The sequence below is a fragment of the Pistacia vera genome, unplaced genomic scaffold, assembly GCF_008641045.1.
Source record: "Pistacia vera cultivar Batoury unplaced genomic scaffold, PisVer_v2 Contig250, whole genome shotgun sequence".
Lineage (NCBI taxonomy): Eukaryota > Viridiplantae > Streptophyta > Magnoliopsida > Sapindales > Anacardiaceae > Pistacia > Pistacia vera.
The window spans coordinates 1,633,502-1,645,708 of record NW_022196058.1 but is presented as its reverse complement, the minus strand read 5'-3'; the positions used below and the strand labels follow the sequence as shown (position 1 = coordinate 1,645,708).

The 12,207-nt window shown below is 35.4% G+C and overlaps 2 protein-coding genes across 2 annotated transcripts in view; both read left to right on the top strand.

Moving 5' to 3' along the window:
- Window positions 1–311: 311 nt before the first annotated feature.
- LOC116132344 lies at window positions 312–1,824 on the top strand. The gene is made up of 5 exons (XM_031417990.1): window positions 312–602; window positions 1,008–1,075; window positions 1,279–1,426; window positions 1,511–1,591; window positions 1,753–1,824. Exons 1-5 carry the CDS (start codon window positions 336–338, stop codon window positions 1,822–1,824), a joined length of 636 nt encoding a protein of 211 aa, XP_031273850.1. The 5' UTR covers window positions 312–335.
- Window positions 1,825–8,206: 6,382 nt separating this feature from the next.
- LOC116132315 (serine/threonine-protein kinase TOR) overlaps window positions 8,207–12,207 on the top strand; it is a 47,057-nt gene continuing 43,056 nt past the window's right edge. The window contains exons 1-8 of the mRNA XM_031417970.1: window positions 8,207–8,533; window positions 8,645–8,983; window positions 9,070–9,144; window positions 9,516–9,688; window positions 10,857–10,955; window positions 11,370–11,529; window positions 11,664–11,807; window positions 11,966–12,141. Coding sequence (XP_031273830.1) covers window positions 8,411–8,533; window positions 8,645–8,983; window positions 9,070–9,144; window positions 9,516–9,688; window positions 10,857–10,955; window positions 11,370–11,529; window positions 11,664–11,807; window positions 11,966–12,141 — 1,289 coding nt within the window. The 5' untranslated portion in view covers window positions 8,207–8,410. The remainder of the gene's footprint in view (window positions 8,534–8,644; window positions 8,984–9,069; window positions 9,145–9,515; window positions 9,689–10,856; window positions 10,956–11,369; window positions 11,530–11,663; window positions 11,808–11,965; window positions 12,142–12,207) is intronic.

Below are 12,207 nucleotides of genomic sequence, written 5' to 3'. Positions count from 1 at the left end.
ATACAACATTACTAAAACTAAATCTATCTCTTAGAAATACTATCTTAATTTTTGTGTTTAAAACCGAAATATTATTTTTATTATATTATATGTGAAATATAATATTACTTAAGTTCTTAATTACCTTAAAAATTTCAAAGAAATGATCGACGGCCACGTAAACTCAATCCACATCACTAACATAAACGAGTGGTGGAATTGTTCATTACAAAACTACAGAATCATGATGGTTCATCCAACGGTAGATGACGATCCACATCCATGTTATCCAATCCCAGACTCTCACCATATAAAAATCCAAACATATAAATTCTCTTCGTTGAATCTTATCAAACATGGCAAATCTTCCTCGTCTAACGCTGCACCACAGGCTCCCACTCTTTGGTGCTCTTTCTTCTGCTTCAGTCTCTACTTTTTCGTGTTCTACTTCTGTTTCGAGTCTTTCCAAAGCGCTGAACAAGTGTGGCATTGGAATTAGAGCGCCTCGCCGTCTGGTGTTGGGTCTGGGAGCCGCATGTTGGACTCAGTTTTTTAGTATGGCGAGTAATGTTGCCTCCAAATCTTTCATTGCTTCTGCAAGGCAAAAGGGTGCTGTTGAAGAGGTAAAGTTTTCATCTTTAATTGCTGTTAGCAACAAGAATTCTTTTGTTGGTTATTGAATTGTGATATATTATTGTATTGGTGCATTCTTGATGAAATATGATGGGATAGTCTTGGAATTCAATTAATTGAGCTTCTGATAATGTAGCAATTGAATCATCTATTCAGTGATCGTTTTGGTTCAAATTAGTTGGGTGCGTCATGTATGTTATGTGCTCTTGTGTTTGAGTGGGAAGTCGTTGGCAGTAATTGACTTGGTGGAATATGGCTCACTGCAGTTACATTCTTGTAACTAATGTGTTTGGTCTTAAATCTAATAGATATTCTTAGATTTTTGAGAATTTTGAGGCCATATGTAAGTATACGGTACCATTATTTCAATAATTCATTTCACTTTCATCTCATAGATATTGAAGAATGTTGAGTGGCCAGAGCAATTCCCTTTCAAGGAGGAGGATTTTCAGCGCTTTGATGAGTAAAGGCTCTATACTTTATTTTCTTGCTTGAATTAAACTCTATATCAGGGACAATGCAAGCTGCTCATCTAAATGGCCACCATTTTAGCTGAAACTTCATAATATCTATTTGTAGTTTCAATTGTTACGAATCCCGTCACTGCAAGCTTATATACAGTGTTTGAGTTTTCTATATCTGAAATACAATAATTGATAATTTCAGGACACCTGATTCAATTTTCTATGAAGCTCCTCGATTTGTGACACACATTGATGATCCAGCCATTGCTGCATTGACTAAATACTATTCAGAGGTTTTACCTCCTAGCAATACTCCAGGAACAAGCATTCTAGATATGTGTAGTAGTTGGGTAAGACATATTTATCTGTATGACAGTGCCATTCCATGGTGCATCTTATATTATCATAACCCTCACTCTTGGCTTCACATTTAGGTGAGCCATTATCCACCAGGGTACAAACAAGATCGTATAGTTGGAATGGGCATGAATGAAGAAGAGCTCAAACGGAATCCAGTAAGTTTTTACTTTAACTGGTTATGATGTCTTTTTGTTAATTTTTACTGTAGATATTTCATTTAACTGATATAATTCGACGTTCAAAAATCCAAAATTTGTTACCGCTTTGGCTGATTTTAGCAATTGCAATTTTATTAACTTAATCAAATCTTGATTAGGGTTCCTCCTTCAAAATTGTTATTGGTTGGATAGTGGTTGTCTCCTTCAGTTATTTCCCAACAAAATATTAAACAAGGAAAGGCTAGTATTTTTTGCAGGCATTATTTTGTTTCCTGTAGATCAGTACGATCAGCATAACTTCATAGGTATCATGTATCACGAGACAAATAAGGAAAAAGTATGAGCATGTAAATAATGACAAAGTGACACCCCTCTTTGAACTGGTTGAGTTGAAACCTTTGTCTATATGACGCTGCTATAGTGGACATCATAATCATGGACTAATTTGCACACATATTAGTATATGACCATTATATTGATGAGGTAAAGACATTCAATGCTTTGAATTATGTCTCTACGGGTTTTGACTGAGTATGCTGTTCGAGACATAAATTTAAATCCTAAACTTCCATTTGAAGATGATTCCTTTGACATCATTACTAATGTGGTATGTACATCTTTTACATCTCAAGAATATTTCATTGTTTTTTCATGTACATACTACTAGTGTATGCTTTCCTAATACTGCTAAACAAATTCTTACCGAAATATTAGGACACATCTGAATTAATATGTTCTTTTTCCTTCTCATTTGTGTATTACTTGTCATTATATTTTAAGCTTCAGCTGGTTACAGCTTAGAATCACTTGACATGTCACAAGCAAGTAGACTGATGACATCTAAACTAAACTGCGACCCACTAGGTTGTAAGATAGGCTTCAAAAGAAGAATAAGAGATTTGCATGTACTGACAGAAGAATTACTTATACAGATGCTCTCTCATGTGATATTACGACAATAAGGCATAAGCCACCATCCTATTTGTGAATTTGGTGGCTCAAAGTACTGAAATGATGGGTATACTATCTGAAGTTGTCAGATCTGCTAAAGATCTAGGCATCATTATAAATCTGTATGCCTTTTTTCAATATGATCCATAAAAACCACCAAAATAATGACAATATTTAGAATGCAAAACTAGGGTATATGATCTACTTCAACATACAGAGCAACAACCACATCAATATGTGAACACGAAAGGACAATTGCATAAACATCAATCAGTGTATCCAAATAAATCACTAGCTACTAGGAAAAAAAACCCCTTACATTGACCAACCATATATCTCTAAGAAAAGAAAAATGGCCAAAAACAATTACCTTAAAGCTCTCTATGTTAGTGGACCAACGACAGTTTTCAAAAAGTTGTCTTTGGGGAGCAAACAGAGGGCGATAAAGAGCCGACGTTGCTGCGGCAGAGATGGTGGACCAACGACAGACAGAAAATGGACAAGTTAGGGTTTAGGGTTGCAATCCAAACAAATCATGCAACATACAAAGGAAATAGGGCAAACGACTTACCGGAAATAGCGATTGGACTGACGAACTGGTGAACAAGATCGACGAGAAGAAGACTTCACCAGTGGCGAATGAGTTTTAGTGTAGAGAACTGAGAAGGAAATCGTGCTTGTTTGTGCAATTTAGAAATTTATTTTTTCTTTTATCCTGTAGTTTTAATGAAGTTCAAGGGCATATTGGTCACAATATGCAAATATCTGAGGATAATATAGGTATACCAATCTTTGTGGCATTTTTGATATAAATGATAAAAAGCAGGGTAGTTTCGTCCGGAAGATAAAAAAACTGAGGACAAATACGTCTGTTTGTGCAAATTGGCTATTTTGTAATTATTAATAAACAAAGGATATTTTCGTCCGCATAATCCATTGTTTAGGGGCAAGATTGGACAAAAATTATGATTACCAAAGTAATGTTTTAATATCAGCCCCCCATCAGATAATATTATTCCCGGCAATTTGTCCCCTTTTTGGCACTGTTTGTCATCTTGTTTTTCGGTAATGTTTTTGTACAAAAATTCCAAACACGATTATCTGCTCAATTAAACAAATATTACCCATGTTAAAAAATTTCAACCCGATCCAAACGAGCCCATAGTATTATTCTTTTTTTTTTTTTTTTTTTAAATGTGAGTGTAATATCTGCAAGTGTGAAGAAATCTGTAAAAAATAAACAAGCAAGATTATGTAGTAGATAGGGAGTTGGCTTGTGTTATTTCTTCTTGTTTATTTCTTTTTTCATTTGGTTCACATTAAACACCTAGGGTGAGTTTGGAAAAATGATTATACACCAAACTGATTATGAAAGTTTGTAATTCACCTAGGGTATATTTTGTAATTCACATATGTTTTTCAAAAGAAATTCAAAAGCATGTATTTGTAGCTTTTAGAATCTAAAAGTTGATTTTGGAAGGGTCAATTACAAAAAAACTCTAAGATGAACTTAAATTATAAATTCTTTTTATTAAAAATATTAAAAACAAAATAGTTGAAAACTGGCCTATGGAGTCGTCGACTAGCAGTTGTTGATAGTGGTTGGTTGCCCGTTGGCGGAAAATTCTTTGGTGAGTAGGTTGACACCGTGGCATGATTTCATAGATGGCCTACCAGTGGGTGCAACTATACCGACGATGTTGTAAAAATGGTGGCATTTGCCCACAGTGATACAGCAAAGTTCGACCAAAACTTTGCAAGCTTGCTGCAAATCAATGGTGCAACATTTGATGACACTGCCGACACAGTTGCACTCGTCGCTCGATGATCTACCCAATCATATCAACAATGTCAACTCACTTGCACCGGAAAATTTTCCACGACAGCAACTGCTAGTCAATGAATCCGTGAGCCAATTTTTAATTTTTAAAAATTTTGAACTTTTTAATGAAAAAATAAATAAATTTCAATATACTTAATAATAGAAACAAAACATTTAAAAAATACTTATTTGGGTCTTTTTGCATGGGTTGTAACTCATTTCTCAAAATCAAAAGTAATTTTTGAATAAAGTTAAATTACATTAATCCCCTTGAGGTATGTTATAATAACAAGAATCCGTTTGGGGTCGTTTGGATCAGAGGTATATAAGATAACGGGGGTAATCTTCGTTTATTTTGCAAGATTTTGGTGTTTGGTTTGCAAGTAATAAAATATTACGGTAATCTTTTATTGCAAATAATGTTTACTATTGGTAATTTGGGGGGTAATCTTATTACCTTGTTAGTGGGTGTTATTAAAACATTACCAGGGTAATAAGATTTTTCTACTTATTTTGCCTTTAATTAAAAACCATTTCGAATACAAGTATCCTCAAATGTCTACCAATAACTATTACACAACCCCCCTACATTTGAGAAATTAGCTAAAACACCCTAACCACAAAAAAGATTAGAAGTTTACAAAATACCCCTAACCACCCAAGACCACCGTCAACCGTGACTCATCACCGCCAGTCACCGATGTCAGTCAATGTAATGGTGCACAACTAGTGGGATATGGCTAGTCGTGCGCCGTTAAGGCCTTCTCTGTGATCCATGGCTGTAAACAGCCAGATCTGGTGTTTCTATGGTTGTTTCATGGCCAAAGATGTGGCCGTGAAAATGCCAGATCTTTTGATGTGAAATGGCATGGCCAAAGATCTATGGCCATTTCAATGCAACATCTTTGGCCATGAAATAACCATAGATCTAGCCGTTTTCTGGCCATGGATTTGTGATCCATGGCCATTTCTGGATTTGTCGGCGCACAGCCGGCCATATATGGCCAGTCTGCGCCATTTCGTCGATTGTTCGCGGTAGTTGGCGATGGTGGCTAGCTGCCAGTAGTGGCTTGGGGTGGGTGGGAGTGATTTTGCTATAAATTAAAGTTTTATATGACTGTGGTGTTTTAGCAAAATTTCAAATGTAGGGGTTTAAAAGAAATGATTCAAAAAAATAATAATAAAAAATATTATTATATTAATATTTAACAATGAGGGCAATTTAGTAATCTACATAACATACCCACCCATTTCTCAACTAAAAATATTATTCACCAATTTATTCAAACCAACCAAACATATTTTCTAAACATTCTTAGTAATTTCGAAGTGATCTTTTTTCCGTTAATATAATATATCCCTATAATAAAACATTATATAATCCAAATGCCCCCTTTGAGGTTTTTGAAATAACATCGTTAATAAACTATTAGTGAACCGTTAAAATTTGCACTATTATGTGTTAATAAATATTACCAAATTGCCCCCTTACCGTTTATTTTAACACCTAAACTTAATAGCAAGGGGATTTCTGTTATTTCCAAAATTTTCATTATATCATATCTTAAGGGAATTAATGTCATTAACTCTTTCAAATATATATAACAAAACAAACACCTCATAGATTATTTTTGAAGTTGATTATTTGAAAAATGGACCTATAAATGATTATGGTACATGCTACAATAATCCCAAACTAAGCCTTATTATGATGCGGGAAAATGTCAATGCCCACTTCAATTCCAAATTTGAGCATTGGTGGCTTTGAATACTAGTAACTTTTTGGGTAAACCCGTAATTGTCTCCCCCGCGACTGAAGATAAGATCCTGGACAAAAGTAACTATCGATTTCATTACAATGTACAATGAAGAAAGAATAATCATGCAAAATTCGATTATAGTGTTAGGTAAAGTTATTAGTAAAAGTAAACTTATTATAATTAGTTTGTAGAATTAATTTTTTATTTAAAAATAGTCATTATTTGATAATTTTTAGGGCCAAAAAATGTCCTTGGCCCAAATAGGGTAACACTTCTGACAAAGAGGAAAGCCTAGGCCCAGTCCCGATGTAGCCCAAGCTAGAATTCCCCAGATGATGCCCATTCGATATGAAGTGCAGTCGGTCCATACCATCTGGACCCAGGCCCCCTGATCCTAGCATACCCTCTGGGCTTATGGTCAAGTTTGGAGCCCACAGTCACCCACGGATTAAACTCATACTTAAACTCTGATAAGGAAGTTGACTACTGTCTCAATTCCTCCAAAGTCTGTATCCGAGTCATGCTCGAACTCCCTTTCACGCCAGGATAAAGGGGCCAAAGTATACACCCCTGGGAGGAACAATTACTACGAGGACTCCCAATCCCATCAGGATTGGAAAACCATACAGTCACTATTTAAACAAAGGCCAGCCCTCTCACAAGGGAGATGACATTACACCTTCAGACCCTGGAGTTCCCGCTTGAGAACTTCGCAGTACAGCCGTAGTCATGTCCCGACTAGACTTCTAGTAACCTCTCTTCTCTCTAGCCCTCACTAAATTAGCCTCTTTCAGCCTTGTTGACTTGAGCGTCGGAGTGCCTATGGCAAACACTACCCTGGTGTTTTCCGTCACTTCACGTTTGTTTCCTTACGTGTGCAAGTGCAGCATATCGCTAGTGACCTTAATCTCACGGGATCAGTCCCTCTTTCCGTACAGGTAGATTTTTACGTCTACTATAATCTTAATACATAAAAGCTCTTTAATAAATTACTTGAAAAAATTAATGAAATAAAAATTTAAAAATAAGGTGATGACATTATTAACATTTCTCCTATAAAAATGTCAATGTTGGTCAAAAGGAGCAGCCTAATTTGATTGAATCATCAGGTTCCATTATGTTATTTTTGGCAGCATGAGACAATCTAAGCTGCCACAACCTTATTTGGCCAAAATCAATGTTAGAATCCGATGTAATCACCAAATTCCTGTGGATTTGGATTCACCGGTTTCCATAGAACCAAATATGACATCAATGTGCCACCGTTGATCATCGTTGACCACTGGTCAACAGTGGTTGCTTGATGCCATAAGTCCAATATTTTGAATATTTCTAAATTATTAATTAATCAATAATTTATTTAATATAAAATTTTAATACATTTTAAATATTTATTAAATACCTATTAAAATATCAATTTTGAATTTAAAAAAATTAAAAAAATAAATGTAATTGTTGGTCATTATACATGCAACAACAATTAAAAATCTAATTTATTAAACACATTACATATTATTTTTAATACAATAATTTCAAACTAGCCATAGGTTATTTTTCATATAGGAATTGGTTTTCAGATTGCATAATGCTATACATCACAAAATTCACATCCCAAATGACTTGTCATTTTGTTTGATATTGTCATATCATTCAATAAATCATTTTTATTTACATCTTAACACCATATAAGATTACACAGTATTTCGGAAGAGAAAAATAATTTTTGGAATGTGTATTATTATTGTTCTAGATTACTCTCTTTATATTGCATATTAATTAACAAAAAACATAAAAATTATGTAAAAGAAGAAATAAGAAATGATAATTCATTAAACACAAATATCATAAAAAAAGACAAAATATTTAAAAGAAATTTAAGGAAAAGGAAATAAAATAACATATTTGATCCCCAAAAATCATGGCAAAAATTAAGAGGGAAAAAAAAAAATAATAATAAATAATAGCCAAAAGAGTTGGAGACAGTGGGAGCATAAGCTTGGAAATTATCAGACAAACAAATAAACACGCGTAAAGTTAAAGCCTACCACTACTATTATGACGCCGTTATCATCAAACACAACTTAATTCTCAATTTACAAAGTACTTGTTCTCCTCTCTCTCTCTCTCTCTGTGGCTGGCTCTCAGTCTCAGAATCCAAGAAATCATTTAATTTATTTGGTTTGCTTTCAATTTCTTGAGAAAATTTAGGGGATCTGATAGTATTCAGAGAACGAGAGAGTGAGAGAGAGGTTAGGGTTTAGGGTTTGAGGAGCAGGCCAATCAATGGCCTCCACGTCGCAGTCCCTTCGCTACGGCGGCCCTGGAGGAGCCTCCGCCCCGAGCGGCGGTAGCTTCGACGCCCTTAACAGAATTCTCTTGGACCTTTGTACGCATGGCAATCCTAAGGTACGGTTAGTTGTACGGAAAGACAAGGAGAGTTAAATAAAGAAAGTGAGAGTGAGTTATGTGGATGCTTCGAGTTTTACTTGATTGTTTTGTGTAACTGTTTTGCAATAGGAGGGTGCTTCGTTAGCTTTGAAGAAACACCTAGAGGAGGAGGCGCGTGATCTTAGTGGAGAAGCTTTTTCTCGATTTATGGATCAGTTATATGATAGGATTTCTAGTCTATTAGATAGCAACGATGTTGCTGAGAATTTGGGCGCTTTAAGAGCCATTGATGAGTTGATAGATGTGGCTCTGGGTGAGAATGCCTCCAAGGTTTCCAAATTCTCGGGTTATATGAGGACTGTATTTGAGGTAAAGCGTGATCGAGATATTTTGGTCCTTGCAAGTAAAGTTCTTGGCCATCTAGCCAGGGCTGGAGGAGCAATGACTGCAGACGAAGTGGAGTTTCAGGTTTATGGCTATGTGCATTTTTTGTTTGGTGGGTTGTGGTTTGTTTATGGGAGCAGCATGTGATGAGTATTGTTTTTTGGTTTCAGGTAAAAATGGCCCTTGATTGGCTTCGTGGGGATCGAGTAGAGTATCGCCGATTTGCTGCCGTCTTAATCTTGAAAGTAAGTGTGAGCATGTTGGTTTACTTGTTGTCTACAGTTATTGGCTAGGTTTTATTAATTTTCTTCCTCGCATTTAGAAGAATGGAAACTTCGCCTTGATTGTACATTTATGCTATAGTAATGTTCTTTTTGTTTTTTCTTGTTTTTTAAATTGGAATGTTTGGCTTTTTAATTTTCGTTAATGCAGAACTGTTGTGTTCCAAGTCCATCCCATTCAATGTAGGGTGACTTATCTACCAACTTTTCCATTATCACCCCAAAATAACCGATTACCATTACATTAATTAAAAAGCAAAATTTATTAGTATAAATTTATTGCATATTTTGGATATCTTTTCACCTTTTTAATTTTTTTTGTAATTTTATAATAGGAAATGGCAGAAAATGCTTCAACCGTGTTCAATGTCCATGTACCTGAATTTGTTGATGCTATCTGGGTTGCACTGAGGGATCCAACATTGGCTGTTAGAGAGCGGGCGGTGGAGGCATTGCGTGCTTGCCTTCGTGTTATTGAAAAGCGTGAGACACGCTGGCGTGTGCAGTGGTTAGTTTTTCATTTTCTGAATTTTGAATTATAACTGTTAATTTATCATTGTGTATAGGTCCTTTTGCTTTCCCATGCTACTGCTTGTTTAGTGGCTGCTTTTGAATTCTGTAAAGCCCCTCTTTAGTAATGCAAATAAGATAGTTTCTTATAAATAACAATAAGAAATAACAGTTGATTAATACTTTTTGCGCCAAGAACCCTCTTTTTTTTTTTTTTTTTTTGTTATTAAATGTAGAGAAAAGGAAATAGTAAGGGAGAAAGTAGAAAAACCTGAGTTGAAGCTCTATTGAAATACACGAAGTGACATATGGTCGGTGTCTTGATTTACCATGTGCAACCGTGCCTAATTTTTATGTTCATTTATGATATCTTTTTGCTGTTATAAATTTCCACTATCCAGACTGTGGATCAAAATTTGGGAGGAGCCACAATCCTATCATGTTATGGTTGGAGCAAGCTTGGAGAGTTTGATAAATTGAACCAATTGATACGACTCCATACCTATTTGAATTCTAAACTTGTTTTCAACTCTTCGAACCACTTTGTTGTGTAGTACAGAGTTGTTAGTTTTATACTAATATCATCTCTTTTTCAGTTGCATGTGAAGAGTTTGAAGATACCTTTTTCTTCCTGATTCATCTTAACTAAAGTGGGGTTCTAGGTTGATTTTGTTGTTGTTTTGGGGTTGCTTTAGGTGTACATATCATACAGCTAATGAGTCTGTTTTCACTACCTATACAAAGTTCTTATCAATATTTCTTGTACAATTTTTGCCTCCCTCTTCAAGAGGTAATCTTACACCTTAGTGGAGTTGATGCGCTTTCCTACTTCTCTCTTTCTTTTAACATACTTTCCTGTTTCCTATAGAAGAAAAATAATCTTAACATGACTAGTGAGCCTAGTTGTCTGTACTTATTTGATGCTCTGTATCTCTTATTGAAGAGGGACAGTATATTGTTGAGGGTGGTGATGCTACAAATATTGTTGAGGGTGGTGATGCTACAAATTCTAATGTTTCCTTCCTTGATACGCTAATTTCTTGTTGGTGCAACTGTATGTACACAACTTTTAAATTTTTCAAACAATTGAAAAACTCTTGCTTGGTCATCTGTTTTTATTATTTTTTGTGTGGGCAATGAGTCCTGATGTAATTTCTTTGTGATAGGTATTATCGAATGTTTGAGGCTACTCAAGATGGGTTGGGCAGAAATGCTCCAGTACATAGCATACATGGTTCTTTACTTGCTGTTGGGGAGCTCTTGAGGTAGGTGAAAATTTACAATTATTGTCAAAATCTTTGGCTTCTGAAGTTTTTTGAGTAGAAAAAACCACTTCTCTCTTTCCAATTTATTTTTCGTATTCCTTTTTTTTATTTTTTTTTTTATTTTCCTTCACCTGGTGGTATATAGGATCAAGTTTGAAACCGAGGTTTTGTCGTTAGCATCTTTATTTTACTTCTTTAGTCTCATTGCCCCTTTTTCGATTTCTTGTGGAGCTCTGATTTTTGTATACAGGACACAGGAATTGTGTCCCTTTTTTAAAATCTTCCAGATTTTGTTGAATAGAGGATGTGTGTTGTTCTCTATCAAAATAATATAAATCTGGCCATCATTTGGCCTGCTTTATTTAACTGATTTTAGTGTTTGATGTGGATATAATGGAAATGTTTTCTGGACAGGAATACGGGTGAGTTCATGATGTCACGGTATAGAGAAGTTGCTGAAATTGTACTCCGGTACTTAGAGCACCGGGATCGGCTTGTTCGCCTTAGTATAACTTCCCTACTACCTCGCATTGCTCATTTCTTGCGTGACCGATTTGTTACAAACTACTTAAAGGTTTGTGGATTGCTTCATTTTCTATCATATAATTGTATCTAGCATGGAGAACATTTTGGATAATGGAGTTATCCTTATCTATATAGCGGTAAGTTACGCTAGTAATATGTGCATGCACTTGTGATGTGTTGCAGATATGCATGAATCACATTCTCGCAGTTCTGCGAATTCCGGCTGAACGTGACAGTGGATTTATTGCTCTCGGGGAGATGGCTGGTGCTTTGGATGGGGAACTCATCCATTATTTGCCGACAATTACGTCTCACTTACGTGAAGCAGTAAGACGTAAAGAATTTTGGTTGACATAAGTCTTGTGCCATTAATTTAGTTCTCTTTTGTTGCATGTTCTTTGTCACCACAATTGTTTTTGAGTTAATGCTGTTTTCATTTGGTAGGCAACGAGACTTCTAATTAATGGCATATTTATGATATGTAGATTGCTCCACGCAGAGGCAAACCCTCACTTGAGGCTTTGGCTTGTGTTGGAAATATTGCAAAAGCAATGGGTCCTGTAATGGAATCTCATGTGCGTGGTCTCTTGGATGTAATGTTTTCTCCTTCTGCTAGTCTTTCCAGTACACTTGTTGATGCCCTTGAACAAATTACTGTCAGGTACACTGAGGCATTCTTGTATGTTTTCTTTAGTTGCTTGTTATGATTATTTTATTAGAGAATTGA